General features: G+C 37.6%; 1 protein-coding gene across 1 annotated transcript in view; it reads left to right on the top strand.

Annotated features, from left to right (window-relative positions):
- Positions 1-25,954, top strand: part of CCDC7 (coiled-coil domain containing 7) — a 149,209-nt gene that overhangs the window by 92,158 nt on the left and 31,097 nt on the right. The window contains exons 8-11 of the mRNA XM_064368481.1: positions 1,426-1,592; positions 2,847-2,908; positions 4,072-4,128; positions 15,356-15,431. Of these exons, the coding sequence (XP_064224551.1) occupies positions 1,426-1,592; positions 2,847-2,908; positions 4,072-4,128; positions 15,356-15,431 (362 nt within the window). The remainder of the gene's footprint in view (positions 1-1,425; positions 1,593-2,846; positions 2,909-4,071; positions 4,129-15,355; positions 15,432-25,954) is intronic.

Below are 25,954 nucleotides of genomic sequence, written 5' to 3'. Positions count from 1 at the left end.
TCTGCAGGAGGAGCCACTGCCCCTGCCTCAGGGCGCAGGCCTAGCGGCTGTGCCAGTCAAACCAGCTGCGCTGGCGACCTGTGGGGCTCTTCCGCCTGTGAATCTCCTGGTCTGTGGGCAGTAAGAATCCGCTGCCCTGTGAGCCGTTGCATCAGCTGAAGCGGCGGCTCTGAGACTCGTGGCATGTTTTTGCCCGGGGAATCTCCTGGCTTGACTCCCTGTTTCAGCTCCCCTTGCTGGCTTACAGGGGACTCGGTCGCACTCACTCTGCAGAAGGAGCCGCTGCTCCCTGCCTCAGGGTGCAGGCCTAGTGGCCACGCCACTTAAACCAGCAGCGCTGGCAACCTGTGGTGCTCTTACCCCATGAATCTCCTGGTCTGTGGGCAGTAAAAATCCGTCTGGAAATGCGGCATCCACTCACCCTTTGCGCTTTCTCTCGGAGCTGCAATCGCGAGTTCCTCCTAATCGGCCATCTTGGATCTCTCCCCGGCAAATACCGAAGTCTCTGTTCTTAATCCCCAATGCTAGAATTTATCTTTGCTAAGTCCTAGACTTCATTTCCCCCCCAACTTTTCCTCCTATCATAAGGATTGGAGGTGACTACATGGGCAGATCTCTGAATTTAGGGGAAGCAATTATTTTAGCATTACTCTTGTAAATATTCTCTGCCATTTTTCTTTCAAAACTTTCTAGATATAGGATCACTTTCTAGATATAGGATCATGACCCCAATTGCTAGTTCTGCTTGTTTATGTCTCCACATATTGGCTGTTTGTAGGTTTCTTTTACTGTGGTTTTTGGACAGTCATTCTTGCTGAATTTCTTTAAATAAACTTACTACCTAGAATAGTAATTATGGTCATCTTATTCTGTGAATTTTACTGTTTCTTCCCATTGCCTGTTATTTTTTAGCTTGGTATATTCCAAAAGTCTCAAGGACACCCAAATAAGTCTCAGTCTTCCCCACACAGACTGAAGGAATGCTAGCTCCATAGACCTTTATATGTTAACTTCTGGGAGTTAGTATAGACAATATTAGCCTTTGAGAGAAAATTACTGTCTTTAATTTACCCCAGTAAGGGTAATTCTTAGAAAGAATTTATGGGAAACAATTTAGAATTACTTTTGTAAATATTGTGAGTTGCATGTACTGTTATTGGACTTGCTTAAAATTCCTAAATATTAAAACAATAAACAGATGATTCAATTTCAGGTTTTACATGTAAAAGCCATCACTGAGCTATAATTCTATTCATAGATAATTGCTCATATAAATATATTTGTAAAATATTATATCATTACTTGGCTATAGCTATAGAGTAATAAAAAATTACTTTGATTTTATAAAGGAAATAATGAAATTTATTTGAAGTATTGGAGCAAAATAAGTATTTACTAAGTAATTGGTTAATTTTATTATTTTAGATAAGTAAAGATCAAACTCTTTTACAAGCAGAGCCTCCAGACCCTGACAAAACAGTCACTTTAAATCTTGCACAAGTAGTAAGGCTTGCACAAAGATTTGAAGAACTGAAGAATCGCCTTAAACAGAGGTCTAAAAACTCCTTGAAAGTCATATTGTCTAAAACCATGTAAGTGAAATAGAAGAACTAATTGAATTAAAAACAATAAGAAGGGGTATATAATTAGCACTGAATGTAAGATAATGAGTCATATATGATTGCTACACATAAAGCTTCTTAGTCAAATCAGGTCTAGTCAGCTTGTTTGCTTGCAAATTTCTATTTGCAATTTTTAATAATCTGAGATATACAAAACAGGAGACATTATCTGCATGTGGCTATGCAAATTCAATGTAGAAAATCAGTTTCTTAGTCACACTAGCCACATTTAAAGAGCTTAGTACCCACATTTGGCTGTTATTAGAAAGTTATATTGGACATTGCTAACTGAAATATCTGGCTTATAAACTCTTCTTTCAGTTTGATTAGGTAACTCCTAATAATAAATAGAAAACTGAGATCTAATGAAATATTTCATTGTTCTTGAACACTTTCATTCAAATTATATTAACAGCTCATCCAAGTAAAATTTTTACATTTATAAGCAACCATGTTTTTGCGTTAAACATACACAAAATTCTTTTTTAGTGTTGAAATAGAAAACATGTACCCATATTTGGGAGGGGCCACTAGTTATGCAGTTACTTTAGTGATATATTACTAAATAACTTAAAATATTGAAGAGAGTGGTACCTGAGTTGGCTCCTGGGGATTATATATCTAGATCCCTGGTTCAGAGGTTAAGGTTTAGATCATATTAATACTTGACATTTAAGTGTCTGCAGTGTACTAGGGATTTTTGTAGAAACTTTATATGTATAATCTTCTTTGATTACTGTAACTACTTCATGAGAAAGGTACTATTATACCCTGATTTTAATAAGAATAAACTGAAACCCATAGAGGTTAAGTAATATACCTGGCGAGGTCATATAATTAGTAAATGGATGAAGCAGGCTTTGGGTCTGCTAGTCTTACTCCAGAACTTATGTCCTTCATCATTATATGATTGATAATAATACACTGACAAGCAATTTATGTTTCTAACAGTTTTTGCTATTTTTGTTGTTAATGTTGTTGGTATACCTAATTATATTCATGGAATACATAGAAGTCATGATTACATAGTTTAGTTTGACTTTTATACTTTTTAACTTATAACTTGTTAATTTACCTTAATGTCTATAAGTAAAGATTAAAGATATGTTTAATTTTTACTTTACAAACTTCATATGTCTAGACTGCACATTTTAGTTCTTTAGTATAATTTAAACTCTTACTCTTTGATATATTAAAAATGTTTTATTTATTGAACTTTAACAGGAATAAAGAAAATCTACCAGAAGCAGTGAAAAATTGTGAAGATGTAGCACAGAAAATGGAAGGTAATAATATTTGATAAATATTTGTCCTTAAAAATTTTATTTAAAAAATTGTTATTATTTTTTATTTCTTAAAGAGAGAGTCTCACTCTGTCACCCATGCTGGAGTGTAGTGGCATGATTATCACTCACTGCAACCTCAAACTCTTATTTAATAGTGAGTTTGATACTTTAATAAAAGTTCTTATTATGTTCCAGATTCTGGGAACATACAAAATGAATACAATGTGTATCCCTGTACAGACAACAACTTGGTTGTTACTCCCATAAAATTTACAGCTTAATAAGGATACAAATACATTATCTAGCATGTCAGTACAGTGTCATGCATGATAAAGATATGTAGAATTTGCATTGGGTCCACAGAAAGGGCAATCTGTTCAAACTAAGGGAGTTAGAAAGCCTTTATGCAACTTTAAAGGGTGAATAGGATTTAGTCAAGTAAATAAGGGAAATATTTGGTATTTTAAGAAGACAATAGCATGAACAAACAACATGTATATGGAATTACAACTGGATTGGTATCAGAGTGAGAAGCGGGATAAGGAATAAGGTAAAAGAAGGCCTAATCATGGGAATGGATGCTCTGCTAAGGAGCTTAGACTTTTTTCAAATATAATTTTTTGAAATTGTTTTCAAATATAATTTGAAAAATCTTCAAGAATAATTGAAGATTTTTTGTAGAATTTAATTTTAGAGAGTTTTTTTTTTTTTCCTGGCCAAACTGTAGAAGCTAAATTTGGGGACTAGGAGTAAGAAAGGGAAGTTTTTGTATCTTAGATGGGTGATAAGCACCTATATTCGAGGACTAGTGAAGAGAAGAAGGCAGTCAGGTTTGAGAAATATTTACTTGATAGAATTGGCAAAAGTTGGTGATTGGATATGGAAGGAAGGAAGACTAGATAATGATGGTACCATCAATGAATATAAGAGACTTCAAGAGGAAAAACAAATTTTTATGAGAAAGTGATGATTATAATCAACTGTTACACATGTTCTTTTAAATATTATCATTTGTTGACTGATTGGAAAGATCTACAGTGTTGGCAGCTATTATTGTTTCATAGTTTTCTTTCTTTTGATGAGTTACTAAAATTAAAACTCAATTAGTGCATGTGATTATTGTTTGAAATTTATAGTGACAAATACACTTTTAATTATTTCAGAATTCATAAAAGCCCACTCAACTGATGAATTTAAAGATGTTTCTGCAATAGAGCCACGTGAGTTTCCACTCATGAAAGCATTATTGTGGTAATAACCTCTGTTACATTAATTTCTATAAAGTAATGATTGTTAGGTTAACAATACATATTCCCCGCCTTGGAGCTGAGAGCCATACAGTTCATTTGGTTGTCAGGCAAGTATTGAAATTCCTAGTTAAGGATACATGTTACTGAAATTAGATTTTTTTAAAATTATGCTTTAAGTTCTGGGGTACATGTGCAGATTGTGCAGGATTGTTACATAGGTATACATATGCCATGGTAGTTTGCTGCATCCATCCCCCCATCACCTACATTAGGTATTTTTCCTAATGTTTTCTGTACCCAATCCCCCGACCCCCTGCTATCCTTCCTCTAATCCCCCCACCCCACAAATGCCCTGGTGTGTGATGTTCCCCTCCCTGTGTCCATGTGTTCTCATTGTTCAACACCTGCCTATGAGTGAGAACGTGGTGTTTGATTTTCTGTTCTTGTGCCAGTTTGCTGAGAATGATGGTTTCCAGATTCATCCATGTCCCTACAAAGGACATGAACTCATCAGTTTTTATGGTTGCATAGTATTCCATGGTGTATATGTGCCACATTTTCCTTGTCTAGTCTATTGTCGATGGACATTTGGGTTGGTTCCAGGTCTTTGCTATTGTAAACAGTGCTGCTGTGAACATACATGTGCATGTGTCTTTATAGTAGAATGATTTATAATCCTTTGGGTATATACCCAGTAATGGAATTGCTGGGTCAAATGGAATTTCTATTTCTAGGTCCTTGAGGAAGCACCATACTGTCTTCCACAATGGTTGAACTAGTTTACACTCCCACCAACAGTGTAAAAATGTTCCTATTTCTCCACATCCTCTCCAGCATCTGTTGTCTCCACATTTTTTAATGATTGCTATTCTAACTGGCATGAAGTGGTATCTCAATGTGGTTTTTACTTTTCTCTAATAATCAGTGATGATGAGCATTTTTTCATATGTTTGTTGGCTTCATATATGTCTTCTTTTGTAAAGTGTCTGCTCATCTTCTTCAGTGACTTTTGAATGGGTTTGTTTGTTTTTTTCCTGTAAATTTGGTTTAGTTCTTTGTAGATTCTGGACATTAGCCCTTTGTCAGATGGATAGATTGCAAATTTTTTTTCCCATTCTGTTGTTTGCCAGTTCACTCTAATGATTATTTCTTTGGCTGTACAGAAGCTCTGGATTTTAATTAGGTCCCATTTGTCTATTTTGGCTTTTGTTGCCAATGCTTTTGGTGTTTTAGTCATGAAGTCCTTGCCTATGCCTATGTTCTGAATGGTTTTCCCTAGGTTTTCTTCTAGGGTTTTTATGGTGTTAGGTCTTATGTTTAAGTCTTTGATCCATCTGGAGTTAATTTTTGTATAAGGTGTCAGGAAGGGGTCCAGTTTCTGCTTTCTGCACACTGCTAGCCAGTTTCTTCAACACCATTTATTAAACAGGGAATCCTTTTCCCATTGCTTGTTTTTGTCAGGTTTGTAAAAGATCAGATGGTTGTAGATGTGTGGCATTGCCTCCAAGGCCTCTGTTCTGTTCCATTCATCTATATCTCTTGTTTTGGTACCAGTACCATGCTGTTTTGATTACTGTAGCCTTGTAGTGTAGTTTGAAATCAGGTAGCATGATGCCTCTGGCTTTGTTCTTTTTGTTAGGATTGTCTTGGCTATGCAGGCTCTCTTTTGGTTCCATATGAATTTTAAGGTGTTTTTTTCCAGTTCTGTGAAGAAGGTCATTGGTAGCTTGATCGGGATTGTGTTTAATCTATAAATTACTTTGGGCTGTATGGCCATTTTCACAATACTGATTCTTCCTAACCATGAGCATGGAAGGTTTCTCCATCTGTTTGTGTCCTCTCTTATTTCGTTGAGAAGTGGTTTGTAGTTCTCCTTGAAGAGGTCCTTTACATCCTTTATTAGTTTTATTCCTAGGTATTTTATTCTCTTCGTAGCAATTGTGAATGGGAGTTCACTCATGATTTGGCTCTCTGTTAGTCTGTTATTGGTGTATAGAAATGCTTGTAATTTCTGCACATTGATTTTGTATACTGGACTTTGCTGAAGTTCTTTATCAGTTTAAGGAGATTTTGGGCTGAGATGATAAGGTCTTCTAAATATGTCATCTGCAAATAGAGACAATTTGACTTCCTCCTTTCCCAATTGAATACTTTTTTTTTTTCTTGCCTAATTGCTCTGGCTAGAACTTCCAATACTATATTGAATAAGAGTGGTGAGAGAGGGCATCCTTGTCTAGTGCTGGATTTCAAAGGGAATGCTTCCAGTTTTTGCCCATTCAGTATGATATTGGCTGTAGGTTTGTCATAAATAGCTTTTATTATTTTGAGATATGTTCCATCGATACTTAGTTTATTGAGAATTTTTAGCATAAAGGGCTGTTGAATTTTGTCGACAGCCTTCTCTGCATCTATTAAGATAATCATGGATTTTGTCTTTGGTTCTATTTATGTGGTAGATTATGTTTATAGACTTGCATATGTTGAACCAGCCTTCCATCCCTGGGATGAAGCCTACTTGATCATGATAGATAAGCTTTTTGATGTACTGTTGCAATTGTTTTGCCAGTATTTTATTGAAGATTTTTGCATTGATATTCATCATGGATATTGGCCTGAAGTTTTCTTTTTTTGTTGAATCTCTGCCAGGTTTTGGTATCAGGATGATGTTGGTCTCATAAAATGATTTGGGAAGGATTCCCTCTTTTGGATTGTTTGGAATAGTTTCAGAAGGAATGGTGCCAGCTCCTCTTTGTATGTCTGGTAGGATTCAGATGTGAATCCATCTGGACCTGGGCTTTTTTTGGTTGGTAGGCTGTCAATTGCTGCCTCATCTTCAGCTCTTGTTATTGGTCTGTTCAACGTTTCAACTTCTTCCTGGTTTAGGCTTGGGAGGGTGCAAGTGTCCAGGACTTTATCCATTTCTTCCAGGTTTACTAGTTTATGTGCATAGAGTTGTTTGTAGTAATCTCTGATGGTAGTTTGTATTTCTGTGGAATTGGTGGTGATATCCCCTTTTTTGTTTTTTCTTGCATCTGTTTGATTCTTCTCTCTTTTCTTTTTTATTAATCTGGCTAGTGGTCTGTCAATTTTGTTGATCTTTAAAAAAAAACCAGCTTCTGCATTTATTGATTTTTTGAAGGATTTTTTGTGTCTCTATCTCCTTCAGTTCTGCTCTGATCTTAGTTATTTCTTGTCTTCTGTTAGCTTTTGAGTTTTTTTGATCTCGTTCCTCTAGCTCTTTCAATTTTGGTGATAGGGTGTTGATTTTAGATCTTTCCTCGCTTCTTTGGTGGACATTTATTGCTATAAATTTCCCTTTAGACACTGCTTTAAATGTGTCCCAGAGATTTTGGTACGTTGTGTCTTTGTTCTCATTGCTTTCAAAGAACATCTTTATTTCTGCCTTCATTTCATTGTTTATCCAGTCGACATTCAGGAGCAAGTTGTTCAATTTCCATCAAGTTGTGCAGCTCTGAGTTAGTTTCTCAATTCTGAGTTCTAATTTGATTGCCCTGTGGTCTGAGAGTGTCTGTTATAATTTCCATTCTTTTGCATTTGCTGAGGAGTTATTTGCTACCAATTATGTGGTCAATTTTAGAGTAGGTGCAATGCGGTGCTGAGAAGAATGTATATTCTGTGGATTTGGGGTGGAGACCTCTGTAGATGTCTATTAAGTCTGCTTGGTCCAGTTCTGAGTTCAAGTCTTGGATATTCTTGTTAATTTTCTGTTGCATTGATCTGTCTAAGATTGACAGTGGAGTGTTAAAGTCTCCCACTATTATTGTGTGGGAGTCTCAAGTCTCTTTGTAGGTCATTAAGAACTTGCTTTATGTATCTAGGTGCTCCTGTATTGGGTGCGTATATATTTAGGATTGTTAACTCTTCTTGATGCATTGATCCTTTTACCATTATGTAATGCCCTTCTTTGTCTCTTTTGATCTTTGTTGGTTTAATGTCCATTTTATCAGAGATAAGGATTACAGCTCTTGCTTTTTTTTTTTTTTTTTTTTTTTTGCTTTCCATTTGCTTGATAAATGTTCCTTCATCCCTTTATTTTTAGCCTATGTGTGTCCTTGCACGTGAGATGGGTTTCCTGACTATAGGACACTGATGGGTCTTGGCTTTTTATCCTATTTGCCAGTCTGTGTCTTTTGATTGGGGCATTTAGCCCATTTACATTTAAGGTTAATATTGTTATGTGTGAATTTGATCCTGCCATTTTGATGCTAGCTGGTTGTTTTGCCCATTAGTTGACACATTTTCTTCATTATGTTGATGATCTTTTGGTCTTTACCATTTGGTATGTTTTTGGAGTGGCTGGTACTGGTTGTTCCTTTTCTTGTTTAGTGCTTCTTTCAGGAGCTCTTGTAAGGCAGGCCTGATGGTGACAAAATCTCTCAGCAATTGCTTGTTTGTAAAGGATTTTATTTGTCCTTCACTTCTGAAGCTTAGTTTGACTGGATATAAAATTCTAGGTTGAAAGTTCTTTTTTTTAAGGATGTTGAATATTGACCCTCACTGTCTTCTGGCTTGTAGGGTATCTGCGGAGAGATTCACTGTGAGTCTGATGGGCTTCCCTTTGTGAGTAACCTGACCTTTATCTCTGGTTGCCCTTAGCATTTTTTCCTTCATTTCAACCCTGGTGAATCTGATGATTATGTGCCTTTGGATTTACCTTCTCGAGGAATATCTTTGTGGTGTTCTCTATATTTCCTGGACTTGTATAGTGGCCTACCTTGCTAGGTTGGGAAAGTTCTCCTGGATAATATCCTGAAGAGTGTTTTCCAGCTTGGATTAATTCTCTCCATCACATTCAGGTACATCTATCAAACACAGATTAGGTCTTTTCACATAATCACATATTTCTTGGAGACTTTGTTAATTTCTTTTCACTCTTTTTTCTCTAATCTTGCCTTCTTGTTTTATTTCATTGAGTTGATCTTCAGTCTCGGATATCCTTTCTTCTGCTTGGTCAATTCAACTGTTGAAACTTGTGTATGCTTTGTGAAGTTCTCGTGCTGTGTTTTTCAGCTCCATCAAGTCTCTTATATTCTTCCCTAAGCTGTTTATTCTAGTTAGTGTCTCATCGAACCTTTTTCCTAGGTTCTTAGTTTCTTTGCATTGGGTTAGCACATGTTCTTTTAGCTCTGAGAAGTTTGATATTACCTACCTTCTGAAGCCTGTTTCTGTCAATTCATCATATTTGTTCTCCATCCATCTTTGATCCCTAGCTGGTGAGGAGTTGTAATTCCTTGGAAGAGGAGAGGCATTCTGGTTTTTGGTGTTTTCATCCTTTTTGTGCTGGTTTCTTCCCAACTTAGTGGATTTATCTACCTGTGGGCTTTGTAGTTGGTGACTTTCGGATGGGGTCTTTGAATGGATGTCCTTTTTGTTAATGTTGAAGCTAGTTCTTTCTGTTTCTTAGTTTTCCATCTAACAGGCCCCTCTGCTGCAGGACTTCTGGAGGTCCACTCCAGACCCTGCTTGCCAGGGGATCACCTACGGGGGCTGCAGAACAGTAAGGGTTCCTGCCATTTTCTTCTTCTTTTATCTTTGTCCCAGAAGGGTACCCGCCAGATGTCAGCCTGAGCTCTCCTTTATGAAGTGTCTGTTTGGGTATATGGGGGTTGGGAGCTGCTTGAGGAGACAGTCTGTCCCTTATAGGATATCAAGTGCTGTGCTGTGAGCTCCGCTGTTCTGTGCAGAGCTACTGGGCAGGTACCTTTAAATCTACTGTAGCGTAACTCATAACCGCCTCTTTTCTCAGGTTCTCTGACCTAGGAAGGTTGGCTTTATTTATAAGTTTCTGATGTGCTGCTGCCTTTTTTCAGAGATGCCCTGCCCTGCATGGAGTAGTCCAGTCACAGTCTGCCAGCAGAGGCATTGTTGAGCTGCCGAAGGCTCTGCCCTGCTGCTGTGTGAACTGCCTTGATATTGGCGGACTGCTTCGGTAGTGGCGGACACCCTTCCTCACACTGAGCTGGACCATCCCAGGTCCAGTTGTGCTTGCTGTGGAATTCTCAATCCAGAGCGTTTCAGATTGCTTGTTTTGTGGGGGAGGTACCCGCCAAGCCAGATTGCCTGGCTCCCTGTCTCAGCCCCCTCCCTTTCAGTTGATTGAGTGACTCTGTCTCCCAGGCATTCCAGGTGCCAGTTGAAATGTCCACCCAGATTTGTGAGAGTTTCTGTGCGCCAACCTGCGGCTCCAGCCATGCTGAAAACTCATGGCGCTTTTCGGCCTGGGAATTTCCTGATCTGTGGGCAGCGAAAACTTGTTTGGAAATGCAGTGAGCACTCACCCTCTGTGTCGTTCTTGCTGGGAACTGCACTCTGGAGCTGTTCCTATTTAGCTATCTTGGGCCCTCCAACCTGAATTTATCTTTTGACCCATTGTTCAGGAGTGTGTTAATTTCCACATATTTGTAAATATTTCAGTTTTTCTTCTGTTATTACTAGTTTCATGCCACCGTGATTGGGAAATCCTTGATATGATTCTAGCCTTCTTAAATTTTATAAGGCTTATTGGCCTAACACAAGATCTGTCCTTTAGAACATTCCATTTGCGCTTGAGAAAGCTCTATATTCTGGTATTGAATGGAATATCTTGTATAGGTTTGTTAGGTCCATTGGTCTAAAGTATAGTTCAAATGTAAGGTTTCCTTATTTGTTTTCTGTCTGATTTGTCCATTATTGAATGTAGAGTATTGAAGTCCTCTGCTATTACTGTATTGCTGTCTGTTTCTCTCTTCAGATCTGTTAATATTTGGTTTATATATTTAGGTGTTGCAATGTTGGGTATGTATATATTTGCAATTGTTATATTCTCTTGACGAATTGAGCTTTTTTCAATGTATAATAACCTTCTTTGTCTCTTGTGACTTTTTTTGACTTAAAGTCTCTTGTCTGATATAAATATAGTTACCCCTATTCAATAATTGATTTCCAATTTCCTGTTCAATTATTGGTTTCCAATACTATTGCCATTCTGTTAAATGTTTTTTAGCTGTTTTGTAGATCCTTTGTTTTTTTATTCCCTGTTTGCTATCTTCCCTTGCAATTTGTTGATATACTTTTACTCCCCTCTGAGCATTTTATGTTTTTAATGTCATAATTTATATATTTTATTTTGTGAATACCTCAAGAAATTATTGTAGCTGTGGGTATGTTGTTTGCCTTTTAACCTTTATTCTGTAGACATAAGTGATTTACAGACCACTTTATAATATTATAATATGTAATGTTATACATATATATGGTATATAATTTTATTTTATAGTATGTTGTAATATTATAGTATGTAATATTACTATATACATACTTTCACCAGTGTGTTTTATACTTTCATATGTATTTGTGTTACTACTTAGTGTCCTTTCATTTCAAAATGAAGAACTCCCTTTAGCATTTTTTTGAGGCAAGCCTGATGGTGATGAACTCCCTGAGCTTTTGTTTGTCAGAGAAAGTATCACTCCTTCATTTTTGTAGACCAACTTTTCTGGGTAAAGTATTCTTGGTTGGCAGTTTTTTTTTTTCTTCAAGAACTTTGAAAATATCTTCTTACTCTCTCGGACTGCAAAATTTTCACTGAGAAAACTGCTGATAGCCCTATGGTGATTCTCTCTATTTGAGAAGGCTCTTTTCTCTGTTGCTTTCAAGATTCTTTTTTTGTCTTTAATTTTTGACAGTTTGGTTATGGTATATTTGGTAAAATATTATTTAGGCTGTACCTGTTTGGTGACTTTATCTTTCTGGATGTTTATATCTTTCCTCATATTTGGGACATTATTAGCCATTATTTCTTCAAATAAGCTTTCTGCCTCTTTTTCTTTTCTCCTTTTTAATTCCTATAATGTAAATCATAACACTCTTGATGCTGTCCTATAAATTCTGTAGGGTTTATTAATTTTTTGGAATTAAAAAATTAAAATTTTTATCTACTTCGAGGAGATAAGTGCAGATTTCTTACATGTATATACTGTGTCATGGTAAAGTCTGGGCTTTTAGTGTACCCATTACTTAAATAGTGAACATTGTATCCAATAGGTAATAGCCTTTAACATTCCTTTTTATTCTTTATTCTTTTTTTCCCCTAAATATATATTTTCAAATAATTTTCTTTGAGTTTACAGATTCTTTCTTCTCCTTGATGAATTATACAGTTGACATTTTTTTGGTTTATCTTTTGTAATTTAAATTTTATTCATTGTATTCTTTAGCATTGGAATTTCTGTTTGGTTCTTCTTTATGATTTAAATCTCACTTTGTTAAACTTCTCATTTTGTTTGTGTATTGTTTTCCTTATTTTTGTTAAGTTGTCTATCAGTGTTTTCTTATAGATTACTGAGCTTCCTTAAGATAATTATTTGATTTTTTTTTGGCAGATTTTGATAGCATCACTGCTTCCAGACTTTATGGAGTGGTTTTGTATGAAAAGATGTTCACCTATGGGTGGTTTTGAGTACACTAGCTGGGTGGGGTGTGGCAATTTAGGATCCAATGAGGATGTGGCAGTTCAGCATCCATGTAGCATTTTCAGCTGTGGTTGATGTGGGTAAAGACTTCAGTGGTGTACAGTGGCCAAGGCGATAGGTATCTGCAATAGTGGCAAAGCCTGACAGAATTCTTCTGATCTCATTTACTTCCCTAAGGGATGTTGTGGCAGAGGTGACATCCCTTGGTGCTGGATCTGGCTTGTGGGTGTGCTTGTAGTGACAGTGGTACTAATGTCTGATGCATGGTACCTGTGGAGTGGTAGAGCAGCTTGGATCTGGGAACACGAGCATGTATGAACTGACAGTGGCTCTGGGGTCCAGATGCTGGTGTGTGCCAGTCTATTGCAGCTCTGAGGACTGTGATATGGATATCCCTGCTGCATTGATGGTTCTGGTGTCTAGGATGCAGGCACTTGTTGAGTGGCTGCAGAGCCGCATTCTGAAATGTAGTCACAGATGGAGAGCTGGGATTGCTCTGAGGCCTTGGGTTTGGGCTAGCTTGTTGTGGTGGTAGCTCTGATGTCTAATGCATGTGCAGTTAGAGTCTCAAAGGGTAACATCAGAGCTGAGGTTGCAGCCCACATGTGTACTGAGAGTCTGCAGCTTCAGGGCCCTGGGCAAGGCTAGCATGTGAAGCCAGTGGCTCTGGTGACTATATTATACGTGTGCATGGTGCAGCCTCAGAGATGTGGACTGGAGTGTGAACACATGCAGAGCAGCAGTGGTTCCAGGATTGGGCTGTGGCTTAGCTTACTGTGGCAGTGGCTCAGATACCTGAAACATAGGACTCGGAGGAATGGCAGAGCTAGGGTTCATTGCACAGGCTGGTGCAGAGTGAGCATGGCTCTAGGGCCTGGGGAGGGGCTAGCCCCTAGTGAAGGTGGCTCTGGTGTCTGAGGCATGGATGTGCATGATGCAGCCTTCTAGCCAATGCTGGAGCCTGGGTACATATGGAAAGATTGTGACTCTGTGATCTGGGTCACACATGGATCTGGGGCATGGTGGCCTTAGTCCTGGCTTGGCACAATAGTGGCTTCTTCTTGGTGGTGGATAGAGCAATATTTCTCTTATCTGGGGGTTTCATGGTGGCAGTGGTTATTAGTTACCTCAGTGGTGAGAGCTGTCAGTGTTCTCTGTAGAGCAGACTGCTGGGAACCATGGTGGCACCTGTTGCATGGCTAATAGTGATAGTTTCTGCACTCTTTCTCATTATTTGCTGTCTCCAGATATCTCTGGTATGCTTATCTCCTCAGTTATCCTGTCTGTGTGGTTATTCTACATTTTTTTTGCTTTACTATCTTGCTGCAGCTTCTTTGAGACTTTGAGCCCTAACATGGCCATTTTCATCCATGGATAGCTGTCTAGTGGTTGTTTTTTTGTGGGAAAATGAAGACTGATATCTCCTACTTTCTCATCTTGCTAATGTCATTTCGTGTTCTTCCTTTTTTTCCCCCAGGAATGTTTTGTAGTGTCTTTTTCTTCTTTCTTGGGGCTGAATTTTCAAATTGTAGCTGGAATAATGGTTGGTGTTCCTTGTAGTTCTTTACCATATTTAGGACAGAATTTAAAATTATATAATGTGCTACAATCAGATTACTCTTAAATTATTGTTTTATTATTAACTGTGACTTTTTATGTAAGCATTTTGAATTACTACCCCCCACCTACAAAAAATTATAAATTTAATTCTTATGAAACTGGCTTCTCCCAATATCCTGTTGGAATCTTTGAGGAATATTGACTCTCTCAAAGTAAAGCCTCTGTTTGACTTGGTTTCTTGGTTATACTTGATATATTTGGTACCCTGGATATATTTTACACATTTCTACTTTTCTTGCTTTTGCTTAAGATGTTTACTTTTTATTTTTTCTTTTGAATGAAGCTCTATCCATTCTTTAAGGCTTAGCTTCTTTATATCTTTCTACTTTCTCTTCTCAGCTCCTAAATATTTATTATTCTATGCCACTCTTGACATGTGAAATAGAAAAAATACAGTGAATATTTAGGAACTGTTGTATGCTACTATGTTTTTAAACATTTTCTTTGTTTCATATCTTGTTTTTCTGACAGAAAACTTAATGCAGGACTGTCTTCTATCATATGCTTTTTATGTCATAAGATTGAGGAGTCTTGTGGTATTATCCTAATAGTACATTGATTATTGTGGATCCTTATTATGTTGGTTCTCTTTTAAGTAGCATCTTAGGTTCTCTTTTGGGTTCTTTGATGCAGTTGTAAAACTTAGTAGGTTAGCTAGATCCTTCCCATAAACTTTATTGAGTTAGCAACAGCAACTAAAGCATTTCTCTCTTAGCATCCTCGAGTTCCTCTGATATGCTGTATCATTAGAAGGTCACATATATTGACATTAATTCAGTTTTATCTTTTACTATATATATAGTATAGATCAAGCTATATAACCTCTCTGAGCCTGAACTTTTGTATTTGAAAATTATGACCGTATCTTATTTTTTAGATTATTTTAAGAATAAGAGAAGGCAATATACCATGGTGATTTGCACAAGTAGGTATTTAATAAAGTGGTAGCTATTCTCCTCATAAGCATTCTGTTAATACTCATGTAGCCCTGCTAGCCCCTCTCTATGTTTCTTTAGCTTTCATATCTATAGCAGTTATATTTAGCGTAGAGCTATAATTCCAGCCATTTATAAAACTTTTAACATTTTTGATTTTTTAAATAATAGAAACTGATCATTCAATGACTACTCGATTTAATGCCATGTTGAAAGTATTTGAAAACCAGGCAAATATGTTGGAGAGGTAAGCTGTTTTTTGTATTTTATTATTTTTCTATTTAAAATAATTAACAGATAAAATTGTATTTTTCCGTATGTAACATGTTTATGAAAGTTAGTACATATTTATTGCAGAAATATTGAAGCATAAAATAACAATGCTGTCAACGAATTTATAATTTCTTGTATCAATTTTTGTGATTTTATATATAAATATTTTTTACATTGAAAATTATAAACATAGAGAATGTAAAATGAAATGTAAAATATATACTACAAAAAACAGTGTGTTGGTTCCTAAAAAATTAAAAACAGAATTGATCCAAGATGGCCGCTTAGGAGAAGCTCAGGATTGCAGCTCCCAGTGAAAGTGCAGAGGGTGAGTGGACGCCACATTTCCAGATGGATTTTTATTGCCCACAGACTAGGAGAATCCCAGGTGGAGGAGCCCCATGGGTCGTCAGCATGGCTGTTTTGGCCGGCATGGCGGTTCTCCGTACAAAACACACTGGTCTGGGTCTGGCGAATGGAGGTCCGGGAAGTCACAGTCGCCCATTCATCTGATTAAAAAAGGGGACTGAAACAGGGAGCCAGGCCTGGAGATTCCTGGGCAAAAAAAAAGTGCCATGAATCTCAGCACCGCTGTTTCAGCCAGCTCAGTGGGTCGCCGCACAGGAAAGCACACAGATCCCAGCGCCTTTTCAGCAGGCGAGAGAGTCGACTGTTCAACTAAAAGGAAAAGGAAGACTCTGAGGCAGGGAGCCAGGTGATCAGGCTTGGCTGGTCCCACCCCCACAAAAAAAAACAAAAACAGCAATTGGAAACACTCTGGGTTGAGAGCTTCACAGCAAGCACAGCTGAACCTGGGATGGTCCAGCTCTGTAGGGGAGGGGTGTCTGCCATTACTGAGGTACTCCACCACTACGGAGGTAGTCCGCCTTTGCTGAGGCAGCCCAATGTTGCCGAGGCAACCCGCCATTACAGAGAGAGTCCGCCATTACAGAGGTGGGCCACCATTGCCGAGGCAGTTCTAACGACACCCATATAAACAGGACTGCAGGGAAGTTCACACAGCAGCTGGGTGGAGCCCACAGCATCTCAGCAAAGCCTCTGCAGGCAGATAGTGACTAGCCTGCCTCCTTGCTGGGCAGGGAATCCCTGAAAAAAAGGCAGCAGCATAATGGAAATTCTTAAATAAAGCCCTAACTCTCCGGGACAGAGCACCTGGGGGAAAAAAAAGGCATTGATGAGTTCTGCTGCAGACTTAAACGTACCTGCCCAGCAGCTCTGAATGAACAACAGAGATCACAGCTCAGCATTTGAGCTCCTATAAAGGACAGACTGTCTCTTCAAGCAGCTCCCTGACTCCTGTATATCCAAAGAGTCACCTCATAAAGAAGAGATCAGACTGACATTTGGCAGGCATCCTTCTGGGACAAAGATAGCAGGAGAAGAAGCTGGTAGCAACCCTTACTGTTCTGCAGCTGCTGCAGGTGACCCCAGGCAAGCAGGGCCTGGAGTGAACCTCAGCAGTCCTACAGCAGAGTTGCCAGGCTGTTAGAAGGAAAACTAAGCAACAGAAATAACTTCATCATCAGCAAACTAGATGTCCACTCAGAGACCCAATCAGAAAGTCAGCAACTACAAAGACCATAGGTGGATAAATCCACAAAAATGGGAAGAAACCAGCACAAAAAGGATGAAAACACCCAAAACCAGAACACCTCTCCTCCTACAAAGGATCACAACTCCTCACCAGCAAGGGAACAAGGCTGGATGGAGAATGAGTGTGATGAAATGACAAAATCAGGCTTCAGAAGGTGGGTAATAAGAAACTTCTGTGAGCTAAAAGAACACGTTCTAACCCAATGCAAAGAAACCAAGAACCTTGAAAAAAGATTTGATGAAATGCTAACGAGAATAGACAACTTAGAGAGGAATATAAATGAATTGATGGAGCTGAAAAACACAACACGAGAACTTCGCGAAGCATGCACAGGTTTCAACAGCCGAATTGACCAAGTAGAAGAAAGGATATCAGAGGTCGAAGATCAATGCAATGAAATAAAATGAGAAGGCAAGATTAGAGAAAACAGGGTAAAAAGGAATGAACAAAGTCTCCAAGAAATATGGGACTATGTGAAAAGACCTAATCTACGTTTGATAGGTGTACCTGAATGTGACGAAGAGAATGAATCCAAGCTGGAAAATACTCTTCAGGATATTATCCAGAAAAACTTCCCCAACCTAGCAAGGCAGGCCATTATTCAAGTACAGAAAATACAGAGAACACCACAAAGATATTCCTCAAGAAGAGCAACCCCAAGGCACATAATCATCAGATTCACCAGGGTTGAAATGAAGGAGAAAATGCTAAGGGCAGTCAGAGAGAAAGGTCAGGTTACCCACAAAGGGAAGCCCATCAGACTCACAGCAGATCTCTCAGCAGAAACTCTACAGGCCAGAAGAGAGTGAGGGCCAATATTCAACATCCTTAAAGAAAAGAACTTTCAACCCAGAATTTCATATCCAGCCAAACTAAGCTTCATAAGTGAAGGAAAAATAAAATCCTTTGCGAACAAGCAAGTATTCAGAGATTTCATCACCACCAGGCCTGCCTTACAAGAGCTACTGAAAGAGGCACTACACATAGAAAGGAACAATCAGTACCAGCCACTCCAAAAACATACCAAATCGTAAACAGCATCAACACAATGACGAATCTGCATCAACTGACGGGAAAAACAGCCAGCTAGCATCATAATGGTCAGATCAAATTCACACATAACAATATTAACCCTAAATGTAAATGGACTAAATGCCCCAATCAAAAGACACAGATTGGCGAATTGGATAAAAAGCCAAAACCCATCAGTGTGCTGTATCCAGGAAACCCATCTCACATGCAAGGATACACAAAGGCTCAAAATAAAGGGATGGAGGAAGATTTACCAAGCAAATGGAAAGCAAAAAAAAAAAAAAAAAAGCAGGAGTTGCAATTCTTGTCTCTGATAAAATAGACTTTAAAGCAACAAAGATCAAAAGAGACAAAGAAGGACATTACATAACGGTAAAAGGATCCATGCAACAAGAAGAGCTAATGATCCTAAATATAAATGCACCCAATGCAGGAGCACCCAGATACATAAGGCAATTTCTTAATGACTTAGAAAGAAACTTAAACTCCCACACAATAATAGTGGGAGACTTTAACACCCTATTGTCAAGATTAGACAGATTAACCAGACAGAAAATTAACAATGATATCCAGGACTTGAACTCAGATCTGAACCAAGCAAACCTAATCGACATTTACAGAACTCTCCACCCCAAATCCACAGAATATACATTCTTCTCAGCACCACATCACACCTACTCTAAAATTGACCACATAATTGGAAGTAAATCACTCCTCAGCAAATGCAAAAGAACGAAAATCATAAGAAACAGTCTCTCAGACCACAATGCAATCAAGTTAGAACTCAGAATTCAGAAGCTAACTCAGAACCCCACAGCTTCATGGAAACTGAACAACTGGCTCTTGAATGTTGACTTGATAAAGAAATGAAGGCAGAAATAAAGATGTTCTTCAAAACCAACGAGAACGAAGACAACATACCAGAATCTCTGGGACACATTTAAAGCAGTCTCTAGAAGAAAATATATAGCAATAAGTGCCCACAAGAGAAGCAAGGAAAGATCTAAAATTGACACCCTATCATCAAAATTGAAGGAGCTAGAGGAGCAAGATCAAAAAAACTCAAAACCTAGCAGAAGACAAGAAATGACTAAGATCAGAGCAGAACAGAAGGAGATAGAGACACGAAAAACCCTACAAAAAATCAATAAATCCAGTAGCTGTTTTTTCAAAAAGGTCAACAAAATAGACCACTAGCCAGATTAATAAAAAAGAAAAGAGAGAATAACCAAATAAATGCAATAAAAAATGATAAAGGGGATATCACCACAGATTCCACAGAAATTCAAACCATCACCAGAGACTATTACAAGCAACTCTATGCATATAAACTAGTAAACCTGGAAGAAATGGCTAAATTCCTGGACAGTTGCCTCCTCCCAAGCCTAAACCAAGAAGAAGCTGAAACCCTGAATAGACCAATTACAAGGTCTGAAGTTGAGGCAGCAATTAAGAGCCTACCATCCAAAAAGAGCCCAGGTCCAGATGGGTTCACAGCTGAATTCTACCAGACATACAAAGAGGAGCTGGTACCTCCTGAAACTATTCCAAATAATCCAAAAAGAGGGAGCCCTTCCCAAATCATTTTATGAGACCAACATCATCTTTTTTTTTTTTTTTTTTTTTTGAGATGGAGTTTTGCTCTTGCTACCCAGGCTGGAGTGCAATGGCGCTATCTCGGCTCACTGCAACCTCTGCCTCCTGGGTTCAGGCAATTCTCCTGCCTCAGCCTCCTGAGTAGCTGGGATTACAGGCACGTGCCACCATGCCTAGCTAATTTTTTGTATTTTTAGTAGAGACAGGGTTTCACCATGTTGACCAGGATGGTCTCGATCTCTTGACCTTGTGATCCACCTGCCTCAGCCTCCCAAAGTGCTGGGATTACAGGCGTGAGCCACTGCGCCCGGCCCGACCAACATCATCTTGATACCAAAACCCGGTAGAGACTCAACAAGAAAAGAAAACTACAGGCCAATATCCATGATGAACATAGATGCAAAAATCTTCAATAAAATACCAGCAAGCCGATTGCAACAGCACATCAAAAAGCTAATCCACCATGATCAAGTAGGATTCATCCCGGGGATGCAAGGCTGGTTCAACATATGCTAGTCTATAAACGTAATTCACCACATAAACAGAATCAAAGACAAAAACCACATGATTATCTCAATCGACGCAGAGAAGACCTTCGACAAAATTCAACAGCCCTTTATGCTAAAAACCCTCAATAAACTAGGTATTGACGGAACGTATCTCAAAATAATAAAAACTATTTATGACAGATCAACAGCCAATATCATACTGAATGGGCAAAAACTGGAAGAATTCCCTTTGAAATCTGGCACTAGAAAAGGATGCCCTCTCTCACCACTCCTATTCAATATAGTACTGGAAGTTCTAGCCAGAGCAATCAGGCAAGAAAAAGAAATAAAGTGTATTCAGATAGTAAAGGAGGAATTTAAATTGTCTCTTTTTGCAGATGACATGATTGTATAGCTAGAAGACCCCATCATCTCAGCCCAAAATCTCCTGAAACTGATAAGCAACTTCAGCAAAGTCTCAGGATACAAAATCAATGTGCAAAAATCACAAGCATTCCTATACACCAATAACAGACTTAAAGAGAGCCAAATCAAGAACGAACTGCCATTCACAATTGCTACAAAGAGAATAAAATACCTAGGAATACAACTAACAAGGAACGTAAAGGACCTCTTCAAGGAGAACTACAAACCACTGCTCAACGAAATAAGAGAGGATACAAACAGATGGAGGAACATTCCATGCTCATGGTTAGGAAGAATCAATATCGTGAAAATGGCCATACTCCCCAAAGTAATTTACAGATTCAACACTATCCCCATCAAGCTACCAATGACCTTTTTCACAGAACTGGAAAAAACCACCTTAAACTTCATATGGAACCAAAAGAGAGCATGCATAGCCAAGTCAATTCTAAGCAAAAAGAACAAAGCGGAAGGCATCACACTACCAGACTTCAAACTATACTACAAGGCTACAGTAATCAAAACAGCATGGTACTGGTACCAAAATAGAGATATAGACCAATGGAACAGAACAGAGGCCTTGGAGGCAATACAACATATCTACAACCATCTGATCTTTGACAAACCTGACAAAAACAAGCAATGGGGAAAGGATTCCCTGTTTAATAAATGGTGTTGGGAAAACTGGCTGGCCATGTGCAGAAAGCAGAAGCTGGACCCCTTCCTGACACCTTACACTAAAATTAACTCCAGGTGGATTAAAGACTTAAACATAAGACCTAACACCATAAAAACCCTAGAAGAAAATCTAGGCAAAACCATTCAGGACATAGGCATAGGCAAGGACTTCATGACCAAAACACCAAAAGCTTTGATAACAGAAGCCAAAATAGACAAATGGGACCTAATCAAACTCCACAGCTTCTGCACGGCAAAAGAAACAGTCAGAGTGAATCCGCAACCAACAGAATGGGAAAAAATTTTTGCAGTTTACCCATCTGACAAAGGGCTGATATCCAGAATTTACCATGAACTAAAGCAGATTTACAAGAAAAAAACAAACCAGCCCATTCAAAAGTGGGCAAAGGATATGAACAGACACTTTACAAAAGAAGACATACATGAGGCCAACAAACGTGTGAAAAAATGCTCATCATCACTGGTCATTAGAGAAATGCAAATCAAAACTACATTGAGATACCATCTCACGCCAGTTAGAATGGCGATCATTAAAAAATCTGGAGACAACAGATGCTGGAGAGGATGTGGAGAAATAGGAACACTTTTACACTGTTGGTGGGAGTGTAAATTAGTTCAACCATTGTGGAAGACAGTGTGGTGATTCCTCAAGGACCTAGAAATAGAAATTCCATTTGACCCAGCAATCCCATTACTGGGTATATATCCAAAGGATTATAAATCGTTCTACTATGAGGACACATGCATACGAATGTTCATTGCAGCACAGTTTACAATAGCAAAGACCTGGAACCAACCTAAATGCCCATCAGTGATAGACTGGACAGGGAAAATGTGGCACATATACACCATGGAATATTATGCAGCCATCAAAAACGATGAGTTCGCGTCCTTTGTAGGGACATGGATGAACCTGGAAACCATCATTCTCAGCAAACTGACAAAAGAACAGAAAATCAAACACTGCATCTTCTCACTCATAGGCAGGTGTTGAACAATGAGAACACATGGACACAGGGAGGGGAGCACTATACACTGGGGTCTGTTGGGGGGAAATAGGGGAGGGGACAGTAGGGGGTGGGGAGTTGGGGAGAGATATGGGGAGAAAAGCCAGATATAGGTGAAGGGGAGGAAGGCAGCAAATCACACTGCCACGTGTGTACGTATGCAACAATCTTGCATGTTCTTCACATGTACCCCAAAACCTAAAATACAATTAAAAAAAAAAGAATTACTTTATGATCCAGCAATTCCACTTCTGGGTATATATACCCCCACATTGAAATCAGAGTGCTGAAGGGATATTTGACATCCATTCTTTGCAGCATTATTCACAACGGCCAAAAGATGGAAGCCACCCACTTGTGCAACAATGAATAAATTGATAAACAAAATGTGGCGTATACATACAATGAAATTATTATTGAGTCTTAACATGAAAGGAAATTCCGATACATGCTACAACATGAATGAACCCTGAGGACATTCTGCTAAGTGTAATAAGCCAGTCACAAAAAGACAAATGCAGTTATTCCCCTTGCATGAGGTATCTAGAGTAGTGTTAAATTCATAGACATAGATGATAGAATGATGGTTGCTGGGGGTTTGGGGGGGGGAATGGGGAGTTATTGTTTGATGCACACAAAGCTTCCATTTTACATGATGAGAAGAGTTCTGGAAATTGGTTGTAAAATAATGTAAAGGTGCCTAACACTGCTGAACCATATACTTAAAATGGTTAAGATGATAAATTTTCTATTGTATGTATTTTTCCATAGTTAAAAAATTAAAAGTTACAATGATACAAAATGTAGTTTGTGAATTTTTTTTCACCTGTAAACTCATATAATTGCTTTTTAAAATAAATGTTTTATTTTTTATTGAGAAAATTTATGGTATAAAATGTGATGTTTTGATATACGCATGCATTGTGGAATGGCTAAATCAAGCTATGTAACAGACCCAATATCCTCACATACATATCTTTCTTTTATCTGGTGAGAACACTTAAAAATTACTCTCTTATAAATTTTCCCTGTCTAGCCGAAGTTTTATACCCTTTGACCAACATCTCCGTATTTTCACCAACCACAGCATCTGGTAACCAGCATTCTGTTTTCTATTTCCATGAGTTTGACTGTTTGGGGTTCTACATATAAGTGAGATCATGCAGTAATTGTCTTTCTGTACCTGACTTCTTGGCATAATGCCCTTCAGGTTCATCCATGTTATTGCAGATGACAGTATTTCCTTCTTTTTTAAGGCTGAATAATATTTTACATATATAAATGTATATGTATATGTATATATATGTATATGTATATATATGTGTGTGTGTTTATATATATGTATATCTTCCACATGTTCTTCATCTATTTTTACATTTATTTCCTTTAGATATATACTCAGAAGTGGAATTACTTGGTCATATAGTAGTTCTATTTTTATTTCTTTGAAGAATTTCCATATTGTTTTCCATAAAGCTGTACTAATTTACATTCTCACTAACAGTGTATAAGAGTTCCCTTTTCTCCACATTATTGCCAGTACATGTATATATATATATATAAAATAGCCATTTGTTTTTCGATAACAGATGTGAGGTAATATTACATGGTGGTTTAAACTTGCTTTTCCTTGATGATTAGTGATGTTGAACATTTTTTTCATATACCTGTTAACCATGTATATGTCTTTTTTTGAGAAATATCAAGCCATTTACCCATTTTAAAATGGGGTTATTTGTTTTCTTGCAATTGAGTTTCTTTTATATCTTGGATATTAAGCTCTTATCAGATGTATGGTTTGCAGATATTTTCTCCCATTCCATAGGTTGTATCTTCATTCCATTGATTGTTTCCTTTGCTGTGCAGAAACTATTTAGCTTGATGCAGTCCCATTTGTCCATTTTTGCTTTTGGGGTCATATCCAGAAAATATTTTCCAAGACCAATATCAAGAAGTTTTCCCCTATGTTTTTGTTAAGTAATTTTACAGTTTCAGGTCTTACATTTAAGTTTCTAATCCATTTTGTGTCTATTTTTATATATGAGGTGAGATAAGGACCCAATTTCTTTCTTCTGCAGTCTCTCCAACATCATTTATTGAAGAGACATTCTTTTCCTAATTGTGTGTTTTTGTACATTTGTTAAAGATCAGTTGGCCATATATGTGAATTTATTTCTGGGATCTCTATTCTGTTCTGACGTGAGGGTCATGCAGTTTTGATTACTGTAGCTTTGTGTAGTAGATTTTGTGATAAAGTGATGCCTCCACCTTTATTCCTTTTTGCTCACAATTGCTTTGACTACTCAGCGTCTTTTGTGGTCCAATATGAATTTTAGAATCTATTTTTATTTCTGTGAAAAATGTCATTGGAATTTTCATAGGGATTACATTAAACCTGTAGGTTATTTTGGGTAGCATGAACATTTTAACAATATTGTTTGAATTCAATTCTTTCCATTTCTTTGTGTTCTTCAATTTATTTCATCAACATCTTACAGTTTTCAGTGTAACAGATCTCTCCCTTCTTTGGTTAAGTGTATTCCCAAGTATTTTATTTCTTTTCATGCTATTATAAATGGAATTGTTTTCTTGATTTCTTTTCTAGATAATTTGTTGTTAGTTTATAGAAACACAACTGATTTTTGTATATTGGTTTTTGTATCCTGCAACTATACTGAATTCATTTGTTCTGCAAGTTTTGATGGGGGGCATCCTTAGAGCTTTCTATATATGAGAGTGCATCATCTGGAAACAAATATGATTTTACTTCTTCTTTTTCTGTTTTGATACTTTTATTTTTTCTTGACTAATTGCCCTGGCTTGGATTTCTGGTACTATGTTGAATAGAAGTGGGGAGAGTGGGTATCCTTGTTTTTGATCTTAGAGGAAAAGCTTTAAACTTTTCACCATTGAGTATAATAATGTTAGGTATGGGGTGATTATATATGAGTTTTATTATATTAAGGTACATTCCTTCTATTCCTATTTATTGATGGGTTTTATTATGAAAGGATGTTGAATCTTGTCAGATGCTTTTTCTGCATCTTATGAGATGATCATATGGTTTTGTCTTTCATTCTGCTACTATGATGCATGACATTTATTGGTTTGCTGCATCATCCTTGCACTCCAGGGATAAATTTTACTTGATCATGGTGAATGATCCTTCTAATGTACTGTGAAATTTGTTTTGCTGGTATTGGGTTGAAGATTTTTACACCTATATTTATCAGGGATATTGGCCTGTAATTTTCTTTGATGTTCATGTCTGACTTTGTTATCAGGGTGATTGATGCTGACTTGTAAAATAGTTTGGAAGTATTTCTTCCTCTTCAAGATTTTGGAAGAGTTTGAGGATTGTATTAGTTCTTCTTTAAATATATGGTAGAAGTCAACCATGAAGCCATGAGGTCTTGGGCTTTTCTTCGATAGATTTTTTTTATTACTGATTGACTCTCCTTGGTCATTATTGGTCTCTTCAGATTTTCTGTTTCTTCAGTTTTGGTAGGTTGTATGTTTCTAGGAATTTACTCATTTTCTTCTAGGTTGTCCAGTTTGTTGGAATATAATTTTGTGTGGTAGTTTCTTATTATCTTTTTATTTCTATGGTATCAGTTATAATGTTTAATTTTTC

This window comes from Aotus nancymaae, unplaced genomic scaffold (assembly GCF_030222135.1).
Source record: "Aotus nancymaae isolate 86718 unplaced genomic scaffold, 86718_ANA_hifiasm-v0.15.2.pri h1tg000077l, whole genome shotgun sequence".
In the NCBI taxonomy this organism is placed as follows: domain Eukaryota; kingdom Metazoa; phylum Chordata; class Mammalia; order Primates; family Aotidae; genus Aotus; species Aotus nancymaae.
The sequence above is the reverse complement of the archived record's forward strand: the minus strand, read 5'-3'. Positions and strand labels throughout refer to the sequence as shown.